This window comes from Mauremys reevesii, linkage group 10 (assembly GCF_016161935.1).
Source record: "Mauremys reevesii isolate NIE-2019 linkage group 10, ASM1616193v1, whole genome shotgun sequence".
Taxonomy (NCBI): Eukaryota; Metazoa; Chordata; order Testudines; family Geoemydidae; genus Mauremys; species Mauremys reevesii.
The window spans coordinates 4,249,542-4,277,415 of NC_052632.1; the positions used below are offsets into that span (position 1 = coordinate 4,249,542).

General features: G+C 40.1%; 1 protein-coding gene across 1 annotated transcript in view; it reads right to left on the reverse strand.

The window, feature by feature from the left end:
* PIAS1 (protein inhibitor of activated STAT 1) overlaps nucleotides 1–27,874 on the reverse strand; it is an 84,687-nt gene that overhangs the window by 14,649 nt on the left and 42,164 nt on the right. The window contains exons 3-8 of the mRNA XM_039491590.1: nucleotides 9,270–9,354; nucleotides 8,518–8,565; nucleotides 7,039–7,129; nucleotides 5,771–5,905; nucleotides 2,452–2,557; nucleotides 402–475 (exon numbers count right to left, since the gene is read on the reverse strand). Of these exons, the coding sequence (XP_039347524.1) occupies nucleotides 402–475; nucleotides 2,452–2,557; nucleotides 5,771–5,905; nucleotides 7,039–7,129; nucleotides 8,518–8,565; nucleotides 9,270–9,354 (539 nt within the window). The remainder of the gene's footprint in view (nucleotides 1–401; nucleotides 476–2,451; nucleotides 2,558–5,770; nucleotides 5,906–7,038; nucleotides 7,130–8,517; nucleotides 8,566–9,269; nucleotides 9,355–27,874) is intronic.

Consider the following 27,874-nt stretch of genomic DNA (forward strand, 5'->3'; position numbering starts at 1 on the left):
GGTGCGGGGAGCTGATAGGGGGCTGCCGTCCACCCTGGTTCCAAGCCCCCACCAGCTAGCTGCAAGGGGCTGCTCTTCCTGCAAGCAGTGGGCAAAGCAGGCAGCTGCTAAACCACACGTTAGAAGGGAGCATTGCACAACTTTAAAGGAGCATGTTCCCTAATTGATCAACAAGGTAACAACATTAACCAGGACAACTTTGAGGAGTTACTGTATTCACATGCTCAAAGTTAATCACGTGCTTATGTGCTTTGCTGGATATGGGGCCTAGGCACTGGATCTCAAACTCACAGAGTTAACATATAAGTGAACACAGCTTTTAACTTGCATTAAAAATTGTCCCGTAACAGCCAGTTTAGTTTCATCAGAACCAACTTTGGAGGAGTTACTTTTACACTTACTGGACAGAGAAGAGAAACTCTTAAACTGGTTGTAGCTATTTCACTGTCTGGGTCTGCAGTCAGTTTCTCTTTTACTGCCATTTGAAGGAAGAAAAAACAAACAGAGAAAGGTTTGTTATACACACTTCACCAGGATGATATAGTAATACACATGCCTAAAACAATCTGCTTTAAACCTGCAGTTTGCTATGTCTATTGGGAATGAGCAACATTGATTATATTGTCCCAAACTCCTGCAGTCTATAAACCTGAAGTAAAATATTCATGTGTGCATGTGTAGAGTGTAGTTCCTATGCAGTTTCTACTCTCCTAAAACTTCAGTGGAGCACCATGAAAGGAGAAACTTCTTAAACACAATATTTCATTTCTAAAAAAGGGTTTCTGCATGAAAATACTAGATTTTTATGGGTAAGCATTTTAAAGCGATAAGCTCTCTAATAAAGCAATCTCAAGTTTTTTGGTCAACTACTGGATTTAGGCACACTAAAAAAAAATTTTTTTGGTTAAATTCTGCATGTAAGCTAGCAGTGCTCTGCCTCTTTGAAATAAGTAGTCGGGGGCTCCAATGATTCAAGGGAAATGCACCAAGGGTTGCAGAATTGATAGGTAAAAGGAGGAGCATGACCAGGCAGGCTCTCTCATAGAATTAGCCTTGTAAGGATTGCAGTCAAATATAGGCCCTGGTTCCTCCCTTCTACCCTCCATTTTTGTCTATAAAAAGAGTTATAAAAAGTAACATAGTTGAGATTTAAATGCACAGAAATCAGGCAATTCCACAGTTGCTACATGACCCTTAGCTGCCCCTTCTTAGTGGGTATTTCATTAATGTGTATCCTTGTAAGTGCGGTGTGGCCAAGCACAAAGTCCTTGAGAGGAGACGAATGGCTCAGGAAAAGTCGTTGGACTGCCTGATTTTTGTGCCCTTAAATCTCAAATCATAATGTTACATTGACATAGTTTCATACACATGACTGTTCAATATTATTTTTGTATTTGGCATTTAGTTGTGTTCTATTCTATGTAGGTTCTGACACTGTGTTCATCACTGTAGTACCTGGGTACCTTCCAGAAGTAAATGAAGCAATATGACTAAGATCTGTCACATGTTTGCTCCCTCATCCTCTCCCTGGGAAGAAATGTGCACAGCAGCTTGTTCTTTTTTTCTGTTTGTTTGTTACTTTTATTAAAGTTACCGAAAATTACACATACATTGCTGTATCTTTGTATTAGAGAAGGCAAGATCAAAGAAACACACCTTGCACTTAGACAAGAAGGTGATGAGGTTTGGGATGGTCCTGTGGGGGAGATCATTCCACAGTCTTGGGCCAGCCCCCAGCGAATCACTTCTCCTGCACAGATGAGCTTTACTTCCATTGTGCCAGAGGAGCTAAGTTGTCAACCATGGTCAACATACCAGTATGCTGGTATCAGGGAACAACGTCAGCCACTGAGTTCACATTAGGAACTCTGAGCAAAATGCCAGGTGAAATTAGTTTACTGTTTTTTAACAAATTAAAACCAGAGTAGTTGAGTGGCCAAAAATTCTCTTGCATTTTTACTCCACGGTGGCAATGGTGTTACTGGGCTGGCTCATAATGCAGGCAAAGGCCTTTGATTACTCAGATTTAGACCATACTTCAGTGATAGCCATCAATGGAATGAAAGGATTCTAGGATTCTCTCTTTTTAAAAGGAAGGTTTGTGAGTTCACTATATTTTTTTCCTGTGAAGAGTGAGTTAAGCAATAAGTATTTGCGAGGAAAATCAAAGGCTAGAGTTGCAAAGTTACAGCATGGGTTGCGTGGAAGCCTGAAAGAGCAGTAACTATCATAGTAGTGCAGTGATACAGAATAAACAACTCCTCTGCTAGTGAAGATTTAATTTCGGAAGGGATCAGAAGGTTTTTCCTTTCCTTCCTTATTCTCATGATTCAAAAATTTAGATTTACAAAAAGTAGCCTTGCGTATAGTAGCAGAGACCAGTGCTAAAAATCTTTTTACAAAAGCTGTTTCTTTATATTTAGATCAAGAATTTGAATGTATCAGACATACTTAGTGCTTTAGAATGATCAGGATTCCTTATTCCTTTTGCTCGTAACCTCTGTAGTAAAACCGTAGAAGACAGCTGTTTTACAAGATAAACTGCCATAGAGTAATTCTGGAAAACAATCATAATGAAACAACTCAGCTGATATAATCAAAACATCAATCAATCTGCACAAACACCATATAAAATTTATAATCTCAGCAATTAGGAGGACCTAGACATCAACCATCGCTACAAAATGGTGGCATAACATTTTCAGACTAAAGAAAATCCGTTGTGCCTATGTTCTTCGTAGGTACTAGGAAGTTCTCAGGACCAGGATGTCAGTCTTTAGTAGAGAAGCAGCAAGGCGGATCACAAGCTCCACTGAGATTAGAGCCAGTTGCAAGGGAAGTTATACATTCAGCTATTCTAACACCACAGTTATAACTTTTCTCAAAATTTCAAATCTGAAACTTGGGGCATTTTGTCGACAAGCAATTTATAAAGGATAATTTCATATAAATAGCATTAAGGCAAAGTGCAGTATTGCACACACATTTAAGGGAAACAGTCATGTCAAATTTGGTCTAAAGTTCAAGTTTTGAAAAATAAGCTTTTATAAAACTGAAGACCAGTAGACATGCTTCCATGAACATATTTCATTTAACTGCATTTGAAGCAAGTGGTCTTTAAAAAAACAAAACAATCCAACCTTTGTATTCTCTGCAGTGTTTAGAACCCAATCTCTACAGGCATTGCCCTGGCACATGAGATTCTGAAAGGGAAGTTGATTACAGAACCCCACAACTAGTTTTACTGTTGGCGCCAAGAGAACAAACTAAAACTGTACAGTTGTGAAGATTTTAGATTTTTAAAGTTATTTTGGGGTTTTCATATTAACAATATCGTATCATAAGAAAGTGCATTGTCTTTTTTAAAATAGGCTATGAAACCACACAGTACAAGCAGAAACCCCAAGGGCAAAAAAAATTGTGCCCTCATGTTGCATGATAGGACCACATTCAAAACCATTTGGTATAAAATTTACACTCTCTCTCTCTCTCCCTCTCTAAACTTGAGCACGATTAACAACTATTTTCTTAAAATAGAGAATAATCAGGTTCTTTTAAATAGTTTATCACAGAAAACACATGCTAAGAATATTCTTTGAGGGCAATCCCCCACTTCTGGATCCATAAGCCATTCACATTATTTGTTTAGGATAATGATAAATATGAGAAAGGACTTCAACAATAATTGGCAGGTGGAGAGGGCTAGAGGGGACCCAGTCCCCCCAAAATGTATTTTCTGAGCCACCCCATGTCTGCACACACACCCAGCTCAGCAGGAAAAACCTCACATGTGACTGAGCCAGGGCCAGAAACAGGCTGGGGAATGGTGTAGCGATGGCCCTGCCTGAGTGCCGGATTCCTGGCAAGTGGAACTAGATTCCTCAGCCCCAGCTGAGAGTGCTGGCTCCCAAATGGCACTTCCCAGGAAGTTTCACTAGGATGGGGTGAGCGTCCCTGGGGAATGATCTTGAGGTAACTGGACCCAGCCCCACAGCACAGAAGCAGACACCTGCATGGTGAGCAAGGGATTGCCTAAGCGCCCCCCCCAAAAGGATATTTTTACCAGCCACCTATGATTTCAATAATAATATATACCATAAAATTTCACCATTTAAATATCGGAAACATCACATTATTTTAAATATTTTACTCTTGCTAGAGATGCTTCCATCATTAAAAACCTCTACTGCTTTAACGTGTTTGTTAAATGCCTCAATTAGGATAGAAGTTAGGGAAATGATAATTAACATTGTGAAATTATTTACTGACAGCTTGAATCTACAAAGCTAGGTACTTGCCCAAGGCAACTGTTCACAGAAGTCTCTGGAAAGCAGATTGTGTAGAAACCACAATTAGAACTTCACTAAAGGTATTCTCTACCAGCTGAGACATGTAACCCAACATTTTAAAAGAACAAATGCCCAATTTTTATCTACCAGGCACATCCATAAAATAAAACTAATTTCTACTGATTTATTGACGGGATCTCAAATAATAGAATTAGGAAGCATTATTACTTGTGAGGAAAAGATCTGACTAATCATTTTTGTTAGATATACTGAGTTTATTTGCCATTACTTTTCTAGTTTTGATGACTATAAATTCAAAAGCTTTTCCAAAATACAGCTATGCAATTTCAGTTATAGCAAATGTCCATTTACACCCAGAAAGCTTTGTGAAAACAGCTACTTCACTATAAAAAGCAGCACGGTGTTGGTTTTTTCAATACATCACCAATAGACAGAAATAATTTGCAATAAACTAAAGCAGGTGAATTTTTTTGGAAACTTGTTTGACATTTTGAGGCTTCATTTGTTTTTGGGTTTTTTTGTCTTTTCTTCCCTAAAAAGCCAGTAGTTTTAAAAACAGCATTCAGCAAGCATCTGTTCCATAATCTAACTGGAGATCTTCTTGTGCTTCAACTTAAATCCATTTTGATAGGGGGAAAAGACAAGAATGATATTGTATACCTGACTCTTGTGCACAGATGGGCAATAACTATTTTTCTACGCTGTTTCAATGAATCACAAGTTTTAGTCCACACTTGGAATAGATGATACTACATCTCAGGCTAATTCTCAGACTCTAGAGAAATAGGATGGCTGCTGGTAGCAAAGCCACATCTGATCAGCATTTCTCAAGTCCTCATTGATTTTGTTAAGCATATCTGGCTTTCATCGTGAACACACACACACAAATTCTCAATGCACTGATCACTGATAAAAGGATTGCATCTCATGGACTAACTAACAAAAAAAAAATACTTTCCACAGGCTATTCCAGATGGATAGAATTTCAATGGAACATCAATCATTTAAAAACAGTAATTACATCCTCCCTTCCCCCTACCCCCAAAGATGCTATAAGACAAAAACGGTACAGTTAATAAAGTATGTGGATAAAATACAGCTGTGAGAATTGAAGCGTTAAATGGCAAGTTTAAATCCCCACATGCACTACTGAATTTTCATACTTTAAAAGATTTACCTCTGCATTTTCAGAGTTAAGAAACACTCCCCCATGCAACATGTTATGCACTGGTAGGCCGGCATTACAAATCTTTTTGATCTAAGGTAACATGCTATAACACACAGGCATAAAGCGGTAGGGTGGGGGAAGAGGAAACAAAAACCCCTTAGTTACCCATTACTATATTCCATAAGTGTTTTTCTCACCAATTAAGCTTGCTTGTTAGCTTTCTAACGTATGCTGAAGTACAGATGATTAAAACTTTTCTCTAATACATAGATCTGACCAAATAGTAACTCACTCTTCCAATTTCTGCAGTCCATGAAACGACGATGGTGTTTGGTACCGTTGTAGACAATCTGACAAGTGAGGTAATATTGATTGGTCGGCTAGGTCGCTTTGGTTCAACACCATTTTTGGTTGGTGGAAGATAGCCCTAAAATGAAACAATTATTTTTTCATTTTTCCCTTTACAAGACATACACCTCTACCTCAATATAACGCTGTCCTCGGGAGCCAAAAAAATCTTACCACGTTATAGGTGAAACTGCGTTATATCGAACTTGCTTTGATCCGCCAGAGCACACAGCCCCCCCCCACACACACACACACCCAGAGCACTGCTTTACCGCGTTATAGACAAATTTGTGTTATATCGGGTCACGTTATATCGGGGTAGAGGTGTATTTTAATCTAATTTTTTCCTAACAAAAATGCCACGCACTGTTTTTGGAGGTATATTAACCTGCTTTTTCCCCCCTATGTATTTAAAAACGTGATCAGTAGCCAATATCTAAATCTTAGAATTGCTAACACCATTCCACTTTGAAAACTACATAAAAATCAATCTCATCTTCCCAATGCAAATTTTTAGATTTAGGGAATTTTATGCTAGCCATTCTACATCACTTAGTGTTGAAAGTTTGCCATGGTAAATCTCAAAAAACTGTGCAACAGTCATAGTAACAATTCCTAGAAATCGTGCTAAAAGTTACACAGTCACAGACAGGTATTTAGGAACCAACTCAACACTGCAGAACCAGGCTTATAAATTTAGTTTATAATATTTATCTGTATGGGGACACTAAGGGTACATCTACACAGCAATTAAAAACCCATGGCAGGCCCGGGTCAGCTGACTCAGGCTCACAGTGGTTGGGCTGTGGTGCTGTAAAATTGTGGTGTAGACATTTGGCTGGGACCCAGCGAGTGGGAGAATTCCAGCCTCCAGCCTGAGCCTGAATATCTATACCATAATTTTACAACCCCTGTGAACCCAAGTCAGCTGACATGGGCCTGCCTGTTTAATTGCTGTGTAGACATACCCTTCGACAACTGGGTACTTAGGTCTGAGCCCTTTCCCTTACACAGTAGGGTTACACTTTTCAATAACAGTTTGCCTAACTCTTTATCCAGTTCATTCACCCAACAATCGGACTCCCCCCACCGCCATGTCAAAACAAACATTAAAAAACATGGAAGTCACTATTCTTATGATATTTCAGGCAAACATATATCCTTAGCTGAACTACTCACATGATACAAATCAAAAGAATCTCTATTACTTACTGGAAGGCTACACGGTTTCCCATTTACTTTCACACACAGATTGGGTGGGAAGTGATCTTCTTGTGGACAACTTGTTTCTGATAAACAAAACCTAAAGGCAAAGAGTTTTGATCACCTTTCATATTTAAAATGTCTTACGTTCTTAAAGGACTTCATGTTACTAGAAATGTATTTTTGCTACTGAATTATGTATGTGTGTTTAAGAAGATTCAGATGACGGTCTGAGCAGCATGTAGAATTAAATCTTTAGCTTTGATAGAGAAGTCTGGAATTATTGGATTGTTCTGTATTGCCATGTGACCAACAGCAGAAAAGCCCCAAGCACGAGTACTTGTTTCGATGAAGAGGGCTCTAGGTTCCTCCACGTGTGTCTTGCTTCTATGACTCGCTCATTATGAGACAAAGCATGTTCCTGCTACCAAAATCCTTCAGTGTCTGCCCAGTTTCTCTTCCCTGGATCTCTGCCTGACCTCAACTTACTAAAAGCCAAGGTTTTTGCAAAGGAGAGAATACATGCTACCTCTCCAACTATTCCTCCTTTATCTAAGATAAGCAGGCCACGCTGCAGCAGCAGCAGCTAAGGCTTCCAGTGTTAGTCTGATGCTCAAGGTCAGATCTTCTACCTCAGTTCAGACAGTTTCTGAAAATGCTAAATCTCAGTATTATGAAGGCATGTTTTCTGCTGGAAGACAGACCCTCTTTTGTCCTCTGAGGTGACTGTAGACCCTCAAGACCTCATACTTGCCAGCCTTACTGATAGGCCAGATTTAAAAGTAACCTTTTAGCTCCTCTAGATGTCTGCTATGGGACTCTCACTATCCACTCAGAAATACCACTAAAATACAGAGATCAATAGGACCAAACCAAATTATGGTAAGTCTGTCAGTAAACCCAAAACAGACTGATTATGATTTCCCCACCTCCTGTCTCCCTGGTTGAAGACAGGGAATGGAGCTGCTATGCTTGGCAATTGCACCAGTTAAACAAAGTCGATAGCACCCCACAGAAATCATGCTGGAAAACACTCTCTATTCCTCTCTAGATCTAGCTGAGGGAGACCCAGGCACCATATCCAACAGACCTGAAGGGGGCAGGGAGCACAAGCACAACCTACAACAGCAAACAGAGGGAAGTAGTGGTCACAGCTGAGTGCCTCTAGGGCTGCTGACAGACTGGATGGAGAGTCAGGAGGAGCTTCTGGAAAGATGCACAGAGCAAGGGCAAATAGCTGTAGTCTACTCTTTTTGCAGTAGCCCCCAGGCTGGGATTTCTAGCAGGAGTCAGCTCCTTCCTATGCCTCCTTCCCCCACTGTTCGAATACAGCAGGATTAGACTTATTTCTTCCCTCATAGCCCCTGAAAGAGCAATAATGACTTACTAGGGAGCATACACATTAGAAGGAGATGTCATATTACGGTTTATATTCCCAAGTATTTAAAAATCCATTGGCCACAAGATTATACTGTATGAATACTGTACCTTAGCTGGACCTGTACTGTGAAGTCACATTTGGTCCCAGAAATGTCCCTAGCAAAGATAGGACAAATACAAATTAAAAATATGGCCCATATTAAAAACAAAACCTGAAAAGCAAAGCTCTGATGAGTGAGTACACTACCATAATCTGGGATACTTCATCTCTTGTGTTGGCACGCTCCTACAAAACAGAGATTTATCACCTGAGGACTCATCAAATGCTCACTGACTATAAAGGACACTGGATTAAGCCTCTTGCCAGTAGTTGTGGCCCATTATTTCACCACTATCTCTACACTTTGCATCTTCACCATTATTCATGAACCACCTTCCTTTTCTGGTCTGTCAAACTATCACGCTCTGTTCTTTTAAACCACTTCTGAACTATTCATCTCTATCATGTTGACCATAATAACTGAATCAATATTCTCAATCTCTGTATCTTCCTTGGTTTTATATATTGGAAGAAAAATTTCCACGAGCATGTTCACATGCTTAAAAGGAGGAATCACATAATCATGCTCATCCCCTCCCCCTCCACCCTTTGCCACTTTCGTCACATCACTAAAATTCAGGTTATGAGCTCTTTCGGGCAGGGCCTGTGTCTTTTATATGTATTCTGTGAAGCACCTAGTATATTACTGGGTATTAAGACAGATTTGGGTTTATTTTGGTCTTTTTTGAAGATACTGTAAACTGATTCAGTTTCAGAGTTCAGAAATACTACCCTGAAGGATTTATACAAATGCACTTACATTGAACTGCTGATTTGCTGCACTTGTTGCGGTGTCAATGCAAATGCAAAACAGGTTTCTCGAAATCGCTGGCTATTATCTGATGCTAGAAAAAAAACCAAGACAGCATCACTATAAAATACAGCAATATAGAAAGTATATGTAGCATGGTACCTTGCTTTGGAATAAAACTAAAATATCTTAATATATATATTTACATCACACACGATATAGTGTTAAAAGTATCTGCTAATTTGTTTTAGTAACTTATTTCAAAGGCACCTAAATATACACCTTGATTAAAGCTTTTATAAAAGCTAAAGAAAATAACCGAACATTTTCATGAAAATAATATTCAGGCAGTGACAAATCAACTGAAGAAAGAGCATTTTCTATCTACCAGTCTCAGAGAAATAAAAAAAGGTTAACTTTGTCAAGACTATTATTTGGCTTTAAGTACAAAATGAGTGAAAATGCTTTTCAAAGAAGCCTTTATGATCACATTTTTCTCTTGACTCATTTTCATTATACGTTCCTGAATTAGTCTGTGAAAGTACAGTAATTATATACATGAGAAAAATACAGAATTTACAGTTGAATGAGACGAGCAGCTCCCATCAAAACTACAATATGTGTTATACACTTACGCTTCGCGAGATGTACAACTCAGACATAACAGTTGTGCTTAATTTATTAAAATATAAATCTTTCAACATTGGATCCATCAAAAAATAATTATGCATGTATCAACACACCTGTTGGGGAAGAAGGAGTAAATGAAATTCTAAGCTACCCAGGCTTGTGCCTGTAACTTCTCCCTTGCATGAGGATAGTGCAAGGATCACTGTGTTGTCACAGACTGTACAATCTGTGGATAAAGTACTTTCAACTGCAAAGCTATTAAAAATGGTACCTTTCCTGCACACTAAAAGTTGCTTGCTTTAAAATATATATTCTCCATCTAGGAAATTTTAACATGATTATCACCATGGTATCAGAGGACAATTTATAACAAAAAAAGAACATTCAGTTTAAATTACTTCTAACCATTTGTATCACGTTCTGATGACTAACTCCTGCTTTGTGTTTTAAACACCTACCAGTTTGATAATTTTCTACTTTGCTACCATGCACTTCCAACTCATTCCTGAGGAACCATGAATGTTTAAACAGGATACCAGAAGGATCAACCTGTAGTAAGGCAATAATATATCCGCAGCTTGGATCCAATTATAAAATGGATATTATGCAGGTATTTGATGGATTCTAAACATCACAGTGACACCTTTAAACTACATTCAGATCTTTATTTTGTGTCAATATCACAGGTATTGGGTAGTGTCATGTGTGCGTACCGACAACATGCAGAATAGCTCATTTATAAGATATTTTACTGAGCCGTCACTTTGTTCAATACATACCATGAACAGTACTTACAAGGGATAACAACTGTTGCACTATTAAAATGTGTGTGCAGGCAACCAATAAAGCCATATGGATATAAGCAGATAACATACCAGTAACAGCTTTTTCTTTTTCTTTTCTTTTTTTTTTTTGGGGGGGGGGGGGGAAGATGGGGACGACTATTTAAATAGAAAAAACTGTGTGTTTATCTACCTTCCTGTCATTTATACTAAATCAATTTCATTAACAGAAATCACCCAGGATATATCCTGGCTGGTTAAAGAGATGGAACATATGTAAAGTAGGACACTGTTTATTACTAAACATTTATATTATGGTAGCGCCCACAGATCAATCAGGATTAGGGTTCTAGCACATAAAATCAATCTAACAGCTAACTATCCCTGCTAATATTCCTACCAACCCCAAACTCATGCTGTTTATTCTTTTTAAAACTCAGAATACCATTTCTTCCTCTGCCAAACTAGAGATAGTTCAAAGACCAAGATCCAAATCAATCACAACTATGATAATTTATGAATTTTCGAAAAGTATAAATACAATGCACACAAGGTACAATATAAACAAAACATTTTTATACTCCATGTATATTACACAAACACACCACAGCCAGATATAAAAACAGTTTAATAAGTGATCTATTGTGTTCAACCCAAGATAAACTAGCCAATCATTCCAATATGCTGCCCCTGCAAAAGATGATTTAAAAAAAAGGGGGGGTGGAGGGAGTGAAGAATTTGTTCTCTTCTTTGTTTCTGTTTTTGAAGATATGAAAGGTGGCCTGAAGAATTCTTGTTTTGATTTTTAAATTTCTTGCTTGTTTTTTACCTTAGAAATTTCAAGTCTGGTTTTGCTAGAGAAGCTCTGGAAGGTCTCAGGGATGTTTGTTGTAAGCTGCAACACCTTAATTGAAGGACAAAGGTGTTGAATGTTTAACAAAGGCTTCCTTTATCCAACATTTAATTATTCAGTGAAGTTAAATAGGTGTTAGCAAAAACAAAGTTCTAGAACAGTCTGGCTAGAAATCTCTTCCTTTCAGTTGCTCAGCTTTCAACTTGATTGGCTCTTGCAGCACCACCAGTCTATGTGAAACCTAGATGTAGAATTGTGGGTGAAATAAACTAACAGAAAAAAGCATTTTTAAAAACTCTCTCTCACACACGCTCTTTCTGTCCGTCCGTCCCCCAGTTCTACATAATAAGACAACCAAAAAAGACCATAAACTCAATTTTCCACCCCCTTCTTTGCGAGTCTCTTTCAGTCCAACAGCTTGTTTTGTTTTTACTAAGCAAAAATACACAGGCCCGTGACCTTGAAAAGTAACTTCAAATCCTCTGTGTACAATTTCATGGTGCTTCCCTGTTCCGCCAAATTGTTATCTTAAAATGCAGAAGTACATTCTTCTGTGCTGACATGGGAGATTCCATTAGTCGAACTTCTCCATATGCTATAGCCATGGCGCATTTATAAAAGAATGGATGCCTTTTGCTTGAATTGATTTAGTTCCAAAATATGTTATTTTATGGAAACTATCATCCCTCAAATTCACATAACTTTTAAAATATCTGATGCAATCATAAAAATCTTCAATGGTCCTTTTTAAATTTAGGATTAGTTTATTTAATCAAAGAACATTACCTAGATTTAAACATACACTGAAAGGGGATAAGAAAAAAAATTAGGCTTGTTTTTGCTTTTTTAAACCATCATTGTTAGTTTATATTCCAAGATAACTGCAATGAAAACATGGAATGAGTTTTTTCTACTCTTAGGTTTCAGCACCTTAGAGACTACGAAAGCTCATGCTGAAATAAATTTGTTAGTCTCTAAGGTGCCACAAGTACTCCTGTTTTTTTTTCTACTCTTAGTTATCAATTGAATACCCACTCCATCCCAATATCTGAGCAGAAATCAGCATTTGATAAACCAGTAGTACCCAAAATGTGGGCTTCAGACTCTCAGTGATCTATTCTACAAAGATGTGCTTGGTCACAAGCTGCAGGCTCTTCTCCCCATTCCCAGGTGCAAAACAACATTGTCCAAATATTGCTTTTCCATGTAAGCAATTGCTGTAATCATCACAGGAATGTTACCCAACTGCAAATGGAAAGGAAGAGTCCTTATGAATTAGGAAAATTGGTCCAGAAGCCATTTCAAATAAGTCTATCCACCTTAAAAAAAGATTTCAGAATCCTAGTCAGACAAAGCAGTAAGCAAATCATCATCACTGTCATCACCATCTGCAGGAAACTGTGTAGCTCAGTATGTTGGTTAAAGCCAATATTAGTTTGGATGTGATCTACAAAAACTGTGCCTATACTATTAGTAAGGAGATTGTCCATCTGAAAAATAGCATTTAAGTGTGAATATGTCAAAGTGTAGAATTCAGTGTGCACTCTATTAATTGAATTTAACCTTGTAAAATTAATATATTCTAATAGGTAACAAAGACCACAATTGTATATTTGCATTTATATAACTTTGTAATATCAAGGTCATAGTCACTTTTTAAATTACATGATTGTCTTGAACTCTTAACAACCTAGGAAGCGTTTAAGTTCAAATACTTGTACACTTAGAATGTCCAACTGGGTGACTTGTGTATGCATGCATGAGAGAGCTTTAAACAAGATGTGACACTCTATACCTCAGGGGGAGCGCCCTGTAACCCCCATATTCATCATTTATATATAATTATGATCTTGCATATAAAGCATGCCATGTGAGGTATCAGGGGAAAGGTAATGATCTGCTGAAAGTCACTGATCTATCTAAATATATATATCATTAGTGCACATGAAGTTATGAGATTGTGTTGTACGGCTGTCAGAAACACATGCTGCAAGTTGGGGAATCAGCCAGATATTAGCTCCCCAGAGACAACAGCAAGGAAAATAACCAATGCCCAGGCGGGCATCAAACAACCATCATCAACCATTGTCCAGCAAGGGAGTTACAACTCAATGACTCACCTGGCATAAGGCCACACCAAAGGAATTGCTCAGCCTTGCCTGGGGACTCAGCAATACCCACCAAACATGCCTGGACTTGTGTTCTCCAAGCACATGGACTAAGGGTATAAAACAGAACACAGGGGCCCCAGGCTGGGCCTTGTCCTCCCCCCACCCCTGCTGCAAGCAACAAGGACACTGAGAAGACTGAAGACTCCAACAACAGAGGAGACTGGCCCAGTTTTCAAGGGGTGAAACCCGTGTACTAGGAACTGCAATATTCAGGGGGGTGAGAAAAACTGCTTAATCTAGATGTTGCCCAGTCTAATAGGGTTGAGAGTTTAGACTGCGTGCTTATATTTTATTTTGGTAACCACTCTGACTTTCTGCCTATCACTTATAATCAGTTAAAATCTATCTTTTGTAGTCAAACTTGTTTTACTGTTTATCTTTACCAGTGGGTTTGCCTGAAATGTTTGGTAAATCTGCTCAGGTTTTGCAAATGTTGTTGTATATCCACTTTCCATTGATAAAGTGGTGAACCAATTAATAAACTTGCACTGCAGTGCAAGACGGTATATTCCTGAGGTACGAGGCTGGGAGCTGGGGGGATTCAGTTGGTGCCTTTCTCTGTGTGATTCATGAGTGGTTCTGGGACCATTCATGCAATCTAGCTGGGTGTAGGGCTCCACGTGCAGTTGTACTGAGTGATAACAGCACCTGGAGGGGTTTGCAGCTTCTCACTAGCAAAGCATTGTGAGAGACGGCCAAGGCTGGAGAGTTAAGAGGGCATAGCTGTCCCACCATCCCAGGCTGCATCCCAGGGATCCCGTCACACAAGATATTCATTTAAACCATTTAGATCTACCACATTCAAATTTTTCTGAGGAAGAGCAAGTGCAAGATCTGAAGGTCAATCCTGCCTCAAAATATCACCGTGGTTGGTGACTTGAGACTTTGTGCCACCAACTGCACCTGTCTACCCAGGCATCTAAGCTCAGCATTAGTGTCTGTAGCTGGTTCTTTTCAAACTCTCTTCCTTACATATGAAGAAAAAAAATACAGGAATTAATTTTATTTTAAATTAATTTTAACTTCTTCCTTCTGATCTAGTTCACTGTATCTCAGCTCTTCACATTTCAGAATGCAAAATCTTTGTATTAACTCAAAATGTAGTTATGTGCCATGCCGTGCCTCTGAGTTTCATCAGTAACTGGATTTCCTCATTCTACTTATGCATTTGATAAGTACTCATAATATTCTTTTTCTTACTAATTTGTCTTAACTGGTTCTGCTTTTGACATAACATATTTTAAAAAGTGAACCAAGAATAAAAAAAGACCATGTGGAATCAGCTTATAATAGACAAAATACATTAAATACATTGTACAAAAAACACCATGAATAAACAAGAGTGATGATATATTAAGGCATCACTTAAAAAAAATTATAAGAAAGCCAACAGATGATCTAACAAAACTTTTCACTTCTCAGTCAGCTTCCGAACTGGACAACTAGCTGCATGTGGTCATACTCTTAGTGAAATAACATCCGCCAGATTCTGAAGGAATCCAATGACTGATACATTTTAAAAAGTACGGTGAACATATTGAAAATTGTGTTTTCTGTTCAGTCTGGATGTAAGATACTGTCCATAAAATTACTTAACGCATTAGGAGATGGGTGGGTACTTAACACTGCATGACAGTGTTTGTTTCAGAGTTACAAAATGTTACAAGGGTTTGGGTAGATCCTGAAACGCACCAAAAAAAATGTGTCAAGTAATTTTATGGACAGTCCCCATTTTAAGGCACAAGATTACTGAGACTATGTCTTTCCTAGTTAGCAAGCTTGGGAAGAATATAAAATAATAACTATTAAGGGACCAAATAGATATGAACAGTGTGACTGATTTGGAGATGCTCTGTAATAACTTATGAATATTATGTTCTGTTTGTCTGACAGATAGTTATAAGGGGAGTATGTAATAGATAACTACAAGGGGTTAATTCAAGAAGGGGTTTGCTGCACTTGGGCAGGAAAGAGGACAATAGCTTCAGATAACTACCCATTTACCCAGATCTTAGGGACAATCCAGTCCCATTCACTTTGCTGTCCCACCTCCAAACCCCTATCAAGCCCAGTTTATGAACTAGGATCCTCTTACTAGACAGGGGAGAACTAAAAGCCCTGGAAGCAAAAAAAATTGGTGGGGGAAGTGAGATTATCCAGGGAGGGGAATAGTGGTAGTTGGGAACCACTGATCAGAAGTGATTCTCTCAGATCCCAGAGGCCTGGAGTAAATAGGGACCTGCCTAGGCACTCTGCCAAGGCATAGCAAGCTTCTAGGTAAAACAGACATGCATATAGACGTTTTAATGTTTTAAAGTTCTTTTTCTTTTATGCTTTGTTGTGTTCCTGTTAAGATTCAACAATAGTTTGGTTTAAGAAAGCTGCCTGGTCACTGTATTAACCACTGGTCACAGTTCCTGAAAGTCTGGTCACAGGATTCTCATCACTGTGCGTCTTGATTACTGCAACATCTTTTTCCCAGGCATTGAGAAATGCATTCTTCTGCCGCTCATAAAGATTCAGAATGGTGCAGCAAAGAATTTTCCTAGCCCATCGCTTCTACCATGTTACCCCTCTCTGAATCCTAATGCAGTGGTTCTCAACATATTTATCGTTGTGGACTGCACATGCAGCTCTGTGTGTTATGTGGGCCACAGCCACACAATATATATACACACTACCTGTATGGCCCTGAGGATATCACATGGGCCACAGCTGTGTGCTGAATGGGCTGCAAGCGGCTTGCTGGTTGAGAACCCTGGTCTAATGGCTCCCATTTCTCTACTGCATCAAATGTAAGTGGCCTGGCTGCACTTTCAGGCCCATCATGATCTTTCCCCATCATACCTCTCATCTCTCGCATTCAGTACTGGGGACCACTCCTGCCTCCAACTGGCCCATAAGGCCAGCCTCTAACAACCACTTGTTAAGTTTTCAAACAAGAACCTTCCTGCTTTCTCCCACCTCACATCTGAGAGGTCCTCACTGTAAACCTCTGCAAAATTACCTCCTTATCCACCTTTAAATCCCTCCTTAAAACTCTCCTTTGCCGTGATGCCTACAAAAAACATGACAACAGTTAGGTCATTGGTGTGCTGAGAGCACAGACTGACCAATAATGTCTCACTGTTTCCCTGTACTCTCCCATCTGTCTGTAACAATGTGTGGTGCCTCTTATACTTGGATTATAAACTCTTTGGGGACAGTCTTTTTGTTTTGCGTTTGTACAGTGCCTAGAACAGTGGGGTCCTGGTCCATGACTGGGGCTCTTAGGTGCTAAGGCAACATAAAAAGTATTTTTATTAATAAAGGTTCCAAACTGAGTTGGGCCTGCTGAGGGAGAACATGACTGAGCTCTATAAAATCAAGACTGGTGTGGAGAAAGTAAAGAAGGAGGTGTTATTCACAAGAACTAGAGGCACCAAATGAAATTAACAGGCAGCAGGTTTTAAACAAACAAAAGAAGTATAACTTCACACAACACACAGTCAACCTGTGAAATTTTGCCAAGGGATGTTGTGAAGGCCAAGACAATAACATGCAAAAAGCAAGCTAGAGATAATGAGGTTAGATCAATCAGGGAGGATGGGGCCCTGTTCCAGCAGCTGAGGTGTGAAAGCCAAGGGAGGAGAAACTGGTTCTGTAATTGGCAAGCCATTCACAGTCTTTGTTTAGTCCTAAACTGATGGTGTTAAATTTGCAGATGAATTGGAGCTCAGCAGTTTCTCTTTGAAGTCTGGTCCTAAAGTTTTTTTGTTGTAAGATGGCCACCTTAACATCTGCTATTGTGTGGCCAGGGAGGTTGAAGTGTTCTCCTACAGGTTTTTGTATATTGCCATTCCTAATGTCTGACATGTGTCCATTTATCCTTTTCCTTAGAGACTGTCCAGTTTGGCCGATGTACATAGCAGAGTTGGCTAGGTAAAACAGACACAACTCTGCCCACATATCTACACCAGCAACACCATCACAGGACCTAACCAGATCAGCCACACCATCACCGGTTCATTCACCTGCACGTCCACCAATGTAATATATGCCATCATATGCCAGCAATGCCCCTCTGCTATGTACATCGGCCAAACTGGACAGTCTCTAAGGAAAAGGATAAATGGACACAAATCAGACATTAGGAATGGCAATATACAAAAACCTGTAGGAGAACACTTCAACCTCCCTGGCCACACAATAGCAGATGTTAAGGTGGCCATCTTACAACAAAAAAACTTTAGGACCAGACTTCAAAGAGAAACTGCTGAGCTCCAATTCATCTGCAAATTTAACACCATCAGTTTAGGACTAAACAAAGACTGTGAATGGCTTGCCAATTATAGAACCAGTTTCTCCTCCCTTGGCTTTCACACCTCAGCTGCTGGAACAGGGCCCCATCCTCCCTGATTGATCTAACCTCATTATCTCTAGCTTGCTTCTTGCTTGCTTATATATACACACCTGTCCCTGGAAATTTCCACTGCTTGCATCCGAAGAAGTGGGTATTCACCCACGAAAGCTCATGCTGCAAAACTTCTGTTAGTCTATAAGGTGCCACAGGATTCTTTGCTGCTTCTATAAAAAGTATTTTTATTAATAAAGGTTCCAAACTGAGTTGGGCCTGCTGAGGGAGAACATGACTGAGCTCTATAAAATCAAGACTGGTGTGGAGAAAGTAAAGAGGGAGGTGTTATTTACTCCTCCTCCTAACACAAGAACTAGGGGTCACCAAATGAAATTAACAGGCAGCAGGTTTTAAACAAACAAAAGGAAGTATAACTTCACACAACACACAGTCAACCTGTCAAACTCTTTGCCAAGGGATGTTGTGAAGGCCAAGACAATAACATGGTTCAAAAAAGAACTAAATAAATTCACAGAGAATAGGTCCATCAATGGCTATTAGCCAGAAGCTGGGAATGAGCAACAGGGAACAGATTACTTCATGATTACCTGTTCATTCCCTCTGGGACACCTGGCACTGGCCACTGTCGGAAGGCGGACCTTTAGTCTGACCCATTATGGCCGTTCTTATGAGTAATCACTGTTAGTGCACAAGGTACTCTAGGCTAGAGCCAAGTCTAAGAATGGCAGGATTCCAGTGACAGGTAAAAGCAAGAGGACTAAACAGCTGAGAGAGAGCACTCAATAAGACCAGAAGATGGGACAGAGCAGAGCTAGCCCTGTACTTGTGTGTCTTAAGTCAAGTCTCTGGTTGCTTCCAAATCCTTGGAAGGTCCTCAGTCCCTTGGTTAAAATGCTCCCATTAGTATAAGTTCATAGTCCAGAGGTTTGAGCAGGAAAGAGGCAAAATGCAGATGTCTGAAGAGCCTTTTACAGCTTCTGCCAAGTGAAGGGAAACCGATTGTTCTCACTGTGGAAAATTACAGGGAACAAGAGGGTGTTTGGTGTCACATGGGCAAGCCACATATCATGTCCATGAATGCTTTGCTTAGTCATAGCAGAAGCCATCATCCATACCCTAGTTAGAACTTCAAAGAAGTCCATTAAGTGTAGATAGGCGCCTCCCATGGTCCATTGTGAGTTAAGTGTTCCTTGATGGGCCATTTAACTTGAGTAATCCCTTTAAGATATGCAGGCTAAATATCTTGTGGATGTTACCACTTGAGCAAACATTTGAAATACAGGTACACAGTTAATATTCATAACTTCAGATACAAAAATGATACATGTATGCAAATAGCATAATCATATTCAGCAAATCATAAATTTTCTATTGACACCTTACTTGACATACTTTGTATGAGATTTGTTGCAATTATACAACAGTGGTAGCAACAGTGATCTTCATGGTCATATTTTCATCAGATAATGTCACACCGAAACAATCAGTACCACCAGAAATGGAAAATTAGAAGTATTAATGCTTATGTAAGTCTAAAGGAAAAAATAAGTACTCCAAATACTTCCAGCTATTAACTGAGAATAATATAAAGACCCTAGCTAATACTGCTAGCTCTAGCTCAGGGATTGAGCTTTCAAAGTCATTTATACTATAAGAGTATCAGTATTACAGAGAATATTCATTCCTTAGTGAGAAATTATTGGATTTAAGGAAATTAGAAATGGATAAAAAGCTTACCACCTTCGTGAACTGAACCTTTTACACAATTCCTATACTTCTGCTGGATATGAACAAGTCTTGATACAACTGAAATCATAATCCACCTTCACAGTCCAAGACTACTGTGCTGGGGTATACAGACCCCACACAGGGCCCAAAGGGGTTAAAAGGCAATAATGGGCCCAAATAACCTCACCCCTACAGGCCAGCTGAGCATACTCCAGCAGGAAGAGCAGATTAAAAGGAGCTCAGGAGCCCAGGCAAGGGATGATGGACAGGCTGCAGGAGAGCTGAATCCTACTCCAGAGAAGCAAGTCAGAAGGTTGGTCTTAAGAGGGGACTACACATAGCAAGTAATGCCACCAGCAACCACCACCCACTTCAAGAAGCAGCAGGTCTTGCAAAGCCCTGCTCACTTGTGAAGTTATTGACTGTTCAGACTATACATGCTATGCCCCAAAATGGAGGGGCACATAGGCAAGAAATAGCCACGGATGGCAAATTTAGGCTCTCTAAGGGGAGGGTCCTGCCATTGTTACTTCCCACAGGGCCCTGGGCTGGGACCTGGTGGAGTGGGAGGGCCCAGGTCCTCCTACCACACCATGCTTAAGGACAAAGACCCCAGACACAGTGGGGAGGCCCAAATACTGCCAGCCTAGAGGCAGGGACCAGGCCCCCCTAACAGTAAGACAAACGGCTGGAGAACCGGCGCACTAACCACTAGGCTACCCGGTCCTCTAAGCCTCCCATCACAAAGACCATTCGCTATTATTACATAAACATATATTTCACATTTGAAGTGAAGTGTGGCAGCTATTCCATGCAAGCAGCACTATTGTTTAACAAAGGGAAAGCAAAAAAAAATTATAATTTTTTAAATCGATACTAAAAGGGAGAATTCAAGTCAGGACACAAGTGAAAGTTGTCATGTGGTCTTTGCTTGACGCTGAGTGATTAAGACCTTTGTTTTTACATCTCACCATTAGCATAGTGTACTATGCTGGGGCATTGGCTCAATGGTGTACAGCTTGATTATTTTAAAAGTGGCCTGTAGAGGGGGAAAATGGTTTAAAATGTCAGAAGCTAAAAAAAATTTAAATAAAGCATGTGCATAAGTGTAATGCGCATACACATGTACAGCCAGCTCAGAAGCACAGGAGGTGGTCACGCTCTTAATTTACATAGCTAAGCCAGCAACCATCCCCAGATACACCAGCTCACACCAGCAAAGAGAGTCCATTTGCAAGCGTAAGCTTCGTCTCTGCAAGGGAGCTTTGCTGGTACAACTAGTTCTTAGAAATATCAGGAACCTCAAGTCTCATCTTCCCTGTGTTGCTGAACGACTTATTGGATGATTTAGATATGGATTAGGAACTCTCCTTGCCCTTATCAGAAAGGGCAGAGGTTTGAATGTTTAACAGAGAGGGTTTTTTTTCCTACGGTCTTAAATAAATAGGTGTCAACAAAAATTGTACACAGTCTGCATAAAAATACATTTCTCATTGCAAATCGGTTTCTCTTGCAGGGATTCTCAAATGTCATTGCCCTGTGACCCCCTTCTGATAAAGTTACTACATGACCCCAGGCGGGGGCGGAGCCTGAGCCCCACTACCCTGGGTGTGGGGAAGAGGGGGGCCACAGCCTGAGCCCTGCCATCCCATGTGGGGCTGGACCTAGGGCTTCAGCTTCAGCCCTGGGTCCCAACAAGTTTAATGCTGGCCCTGGCCACCCCATTGAAATGGGTCACGACCCACAGTTTGAGAACCGCTGCTCTATTGTCATAAACCTGCTAGTTTGGTTATCCACTGCATCTGGTCTGGGTTAAGTATGCAAGACACAAATTTCTATTCTGTGTATGATACACACACACACACACACACACACGCGACATATTGTTAAGTATATAGATCAAGAAAAATTGGCAGAAAATGTTAGGCCTCTGCAGGTTGCTTTAATTTTTTTTTTTTTTTTGCAGTACTCTGAAAAATATAAATTGCTGAGTATTATTAGTAGTCTTCTTTGGGATTCAGGAATGTATCCCATAAAATCTTTAATGAACTCTATACTATCACATCCATAAAAAGGGTATATTCACTAAGATTCTGTGATACTTCCTATGTAACCAGTTGGACATCAGATTGTCAATGTTAGTCAAAAATGCTTTCCATCTTACTAAATAATTAAGAGTAACATTTATACACTACTGTATTTTGACTAAAGTATTAGTCTTACAAGTATTATACTAGAACAACCACAGAAATTTAGAACGTAAGAAAAGTCATAACTGACCTGACTCATTACCAGTGACTTCTAATAACTGTTTATTTCTGAATACAGAAATACAGTATTACTTAAAGTAACCATATCAAGGCAGTACAACATCTTAGCAAACTTTTGCCAAGGTCAACGAATGACCTTTGATTGTTCACTCATTGAGCCATGGTGATGAGCAATTCTGATCAACTATAGACGATTATTCAAAATATTATCTAGAAAATCCAAAAGGTGGAAGTTCACAGGTAAGTGGTGGATTGTTTCCGCTTAGCTAGTTCCTCTCAAAAACTAAAATATCTAGTTTGCTATCAACTAATTTTGTAGGGTTTTTATTTTGTTTTGTTTTAGGGGGGAGGAGGGGAGAGAATACATTCACACTATAAAGCCTTTTTATAGGCAGATGCAAAGAGTACTATTGAAAAAAATGACACACTGGCGCCAAATTAATGCATGCACCAATGGATCCAGAAGCAAGCACAGAAAGAGCTCACTTATAAGAAATTAACATTATTTAGAAGGTATTTGGTACAGGATTAAAGTTGCAACAAAAATCAACAGAAATTCACAGTGAAGGCTAATATGTGTTGCTTCTCTCTTAATTTGATTTCACCAAATGCTCTTGTACCAGTCCAGTGTACCAGAGAAAGGCTGCCACACGCAATCATTCTAGGGGAGGGGCAAGAAAAGAATGAATCCTAACCAGGACCAACATACAACAAGATATCCCTAACCAGCTTCACCACCGCAATCCTCAACATCCTGCATACAATATACAGGGCTTGGCTACACTTACAAATTTGCAGTGCTGCAGCAGGGTGTGAAAACACACCCTCTCCAGCGCTGCAAATTGCGGCGCTGCAAAGCGCCAGTGTGGTCAAAGCTCCCAGCGCTGTACGTTATTCCCCACACGGAGGTGGAGTACGGACAGCACTGGGAGAGCTTTCTCCCAGCGCTGGCGCTTTGACTACACTTAGCGCTTCAAAGCGCTGCCGCGGCAGCGCTTTGAAGTGTAAGTGTAGCCAAAGCCACACTTCCCTCTTGCTAACCCACCACTATCACCAAACCCCTCTCTTAGCACTAAACTGCTCCCTTTCTCTCTAATCATAGCTCCTTCTGGCACAAGCTTTCACTCTTAAATATAAAAATCCTACTCTGATCTTGGACAGGAAACATCTAACAATCAGCCATTGCTGGACCCATTCAGAGGGAGCAGCAGATATACCTTTTGAATGTTCTATCCTCTGCTCCACTTAATTTTCCACAACTATTTAAATGCATACATATACTACAGAACATAGGATAGAGTCAATTGGAATCTGATCACTGCCATAGGAGAGTTTCAGAGGGGTAGCCTGTTTCAGCAAAAAACAAGGAGTCTTGTGGCACCTTAAAGACTAACAAATTTATTAGAGCATGAGCTTTCGTGGGCTATGACCCACTTCTTCAGATGTATGGAGCCTGCCTACTGTAATTTTCACTCCATACATCTAAAGAAGTGGGTCATAGCCCACGAAAGCTTATGCTCTAATAAATTGGTTAGTCTTTAAGGTTCCACAAGACTCCTCGTTGTTTTTGCCATAGACGAATGCAACCACTTACAGGGAAAGGATGCCACTAATTGCTATGGTGTCTATCACAAGGGTCCACAGAGCAAACTGTACACCTGAACAGATGAATACTTGGCTTCTAGGAACAGAAACAATGGGGCATTCTATGCAGCCATATACATTGCACAGACATAAGAAAGGCAAGAACACATGATAGCTTGGCTCTAAGAATTGGAACAGAACAGTCTAGCACTTAATAAGCAACTGGCAATCAAAAATCCTACATTCCTTTCTTTGTTCTGCCACTGACTCGCTGTAACACCATGGCCAAATCATTTAATCTGAGTGCCTCATTTTACCCAGCTGTAAAGAGAGTCTTGTAACACTTCTCTCATGGATATTGGTAAGCTTATGTTTGTGAAGTCCTTTGAGATCTTTGGATGAAAGCTGCTAAAGGAACATGCAAATCAGTCTTCTCTCTCATGGAAACTGACCTCTGGTTCCTGCCTAGATTCTCTGGAGGAGAAAGGTAATCCCATTTGTCTGGGCTGCTATGAAACGGCACTAGATAATCTTTCGTGGGCTATAACCCACTTCAGATGCATGGAGTGGAAAATACTGTAGGCAGGTATATAGGTAATTCAAGGTAATACCAAGCCCTATAATGGCAACCACCAAATCTTTGTGTTTAGATGTGTACACAACCTAAACTGAATACACACACACACTTTAGCAAAGCACTTTTGTACATGCTTTACTTTGACAATGGGCCTACTCATATGCTCTGAGTTAACCATGTGCTTAAGTGCTTGTTAAACTAGGGCCATAGCTCCTTCTGGCACAAGCTTTCACTCTTAAATATAAAAATCCTACTCTGATCTTGGACAGGAAACATCTAACAATCAGCCATTGCTGGACCCATTCAAAGGGAGCAGCAGATATGCCTTTGAAGACATGCATACTCCATACTGCAGTGCCTTGTAAGACGCGAGATTTCAGTTCTGAAGATTGCTCAATCTGCTATACTGTAAACTGAAAAACTAAATTCCATCTCCTGCAGCTGCAAAACTAACAGGTTGGTTAGAAACTACACTAGACTTGAAAATATGGATACCTTAGATTACAGAATGCTTGATTTTTTTTTATTTAAGGGATACCAAGTGCAAATAAAAGTTGAAACCAAAAATTACAAGAAATTAATGTGTTGTGTTTCTTGTTTAGTCAAACCACAAGAAAAAAAAATTAGCAGTTCACTCTTGCATTACTAAAAGAGTTGCAAAACCGGAAATCAGAAAGCTCACAGCGGAGCTGAAAGAACTTGGTGTTTTGTTGAACTTCCTCCCACAAAGCACATCGATATATGTGCCTTTTCTTTTTCTCACTTGTTAAAAGGAGATTGAAATTTTTTATTAAAGTTAATGTTTAAAATATAGTAAAAGCTTAACTTCCCGAATAAGCCTCACGCTGGTTACGCATAGCAATGGGTCTGCCTACCAATATATGAAAGGCAGCAATTGCTACTAAGTTAAGTATTTGCAGCTTCAAAATTAGGTAGCTAAGTGTACAAAATTGTCTAGTGAATAGTCTGGACTGCAGCCAGTGTTACCAAAAAAACTTCACTAGGGGTACGTCTACACTACCAGCCGGATCGGCAGGTAGTGTTCGATGTATCACGTCTCATCTGGACACGATAAATCGATCTGCTAATTGATGCCCGTAATCCACCTCGGCAGGAGGAGTAAGCGCAGTTGACGGGGGCGGCGCAGCAGTCAACTTGCCGCCGTGAGGACGGCCAGGTAAGTCAAACTAAGATACTTCAACTACGCAAATCGCATAGCTGAAGATGTGTATCTTAGTTTGAACCCACCCCACCCCACCCCCCAGTGTAGACCAGCCCTAGGACTGTAGTTCAGTGGTATGATTTACTCTCAAATGCATTGAAGGCCCAAAGGTCGGTAACCACTCCCTTTAATGGCTACTTTTTAGGTAAATGTAAACAAAAAGTGTGCCACTCTCCCAACTGCTTCCAGAAAGCAGATGTAAGGGAGCAGGATTTCACCCAAGGAAATTCCACTTCAAGAAAAGAACTGGGTCTGACTGAGACCCAGGGCACCCAGCAGAAGTTCCTTCCACTTGCCGGACACAGGAATCATTGGAGCCAGGAAGCCAAGAAACACCATGTGTAGGGTTGCCAACTCTGACAGAAGCTATTCCAGGAGATCCCTCCCCCCCAACATGACAATGTCATTTTCTTAAAATATCCTATTAAAATCTCCTGGATTGCTTTCAATAGTCACCAGGAGATTGATGCCGATTCTGGGAGACTCCAGGCCAAACCTGGAGGATTGGCAACCCTATTTACATAGGTACAGGAACATCACTAAAAGCTCTGTTCTTCGGTCTTCCCCCACTGTAAGGCTAGGACAGGTAGACAAAATCATAGCCTTCCAGCAGAGAAAGACAGAAGAAGAATAGGTTTTGATGATGTCCCTGTACCTATGTAAAGGATTTCAAAATCAAAATGTACATGGCTTATATCTGGAGTATCTTTTACATCAGGATACAGGAAGTGCCAGTTTATAGCAGAACATAATTATTAGCTATATGATAGGTAACCCACTTTATTTAGCAAGGTTCTAGAAGAGTAAAACCTCCCACAGTACTTGTTACCTTTTAACGTAAAAAGCAAGTTCAAAATTTGCAGTTACAAACACACAAATACCATCTTCTTCTTGTAAGAAATGGACGTAGGTATTTCTAATGCGGACTTCATCATGGTGTAATGAAGTGGGACTGTTCTTAATGTTTCCTCTGAATACTGTAGCAGTGCCTCGGTTTCCCCTATGCATTTCTTAAGTCTCTAGGTGGTGGGATAAAGGCCAGTGTGTATAAATGGCTGGCACTCTGTCTCCTGGCAACTAATTGCCGGGGCCCTTCCCCCCTACAAGGGGATAGCTAAAGGTGTTGGAGAACAAAGAGATCAGGTGACCTCCTGGCCTGTGAAAGGGAAAAAGGCCAGAGAAGATGGGCTGGAGAGCTTCAGTTTGGAGCTGGCTGGGAAAATGGAGGGGAGCCCAGATGGGGCTCTGGCCTCCCTGCCTCCACAAGAGGGACCTAACTGAGGGGGTCTTATTGTCTGTACCTGCGAGACCTCTCTTGGACTGTGTTCCTGTCATCTAAATCAGGGGTAGGCAACTTATGACACACATGCCGAAGGCGGCGCACGAGCTGATTTTCAGTGGCACTCACACTGCCCGGGTCCTGGCCACCGGTCCGGGGAGCTCTGCATTTTAATTTAATTTTAAATGACGTTTCTTAAAACATTTTAAAAACCTTATTTACTTTACATACAACAATAGTTTAGTTATATATTATATTATAGACTTATAGAAAGAGACCTTCTAAAAACATTAAAATGTATTACCAGCACGCGAAACCTTAAATTAGAGTGAATAAATGAAGATTCGGCACAGCACTTCTGAAAGGTTGCTGACCCCTGGTCGAAATAAAACTTTTGTTTTACTGGCTGGCTAAGAGTCACAGTGAATCGCAGGAAGCCGGGGATACAGGGCTTGTCTCCCCCATACTCCGTGACACATGGTATCTGAGCACCAACAAAGTTATGGAAGATCAATCATCTCCCACTGCTAAACACCAAAAAGAGCTAGTTTGTAAGTCTTACATTTAGAATTTAGTCCCTATGCTAACATAAAAACAAGCAATTAGAAATCCAGAAACTGCCTTTCAAATAGGATAGACACAAACAATCACTCTAGAGATAAATATCTAGGTCGCTCATAGTTCAAATACTTTAAATACTCAAATATAATTGCTAACGTAATTGCAAAAAGGCTAACTATTGTTTCCATTATAACTTGTTGCTGAGTGAATTCAAATTTGGTTATCCTGATTTGAGAGCACTCAGTACTTGAATGATCAGGCCCAAAGTATGTACACTGAAATGTACACTCTTTAACCTGGAGGTAAAAAAGTATATACAGTATTTACCCATTTGATAGTTTTTTGGGAAGTTATACTGGAGAAAACCCTGCTTCTACTCAAGTCAATAATTCCTACTAACTTCAATAGGGTCAGGATTTTACCCCCATAGTTTTATTAATGGCCTCTGTCTCTCTCACACACACACTTTTCAAAATAAAGGCCTATACCCCTGAACACCACAGCTTTTGTAACAGCGACAGATCCCAGTCGTCAGCAGGGCGGATCAAACCTGGGATCTCTGGAGCTTAGAGCATGCGCCTCTACTGCAGGGGTCCCCAA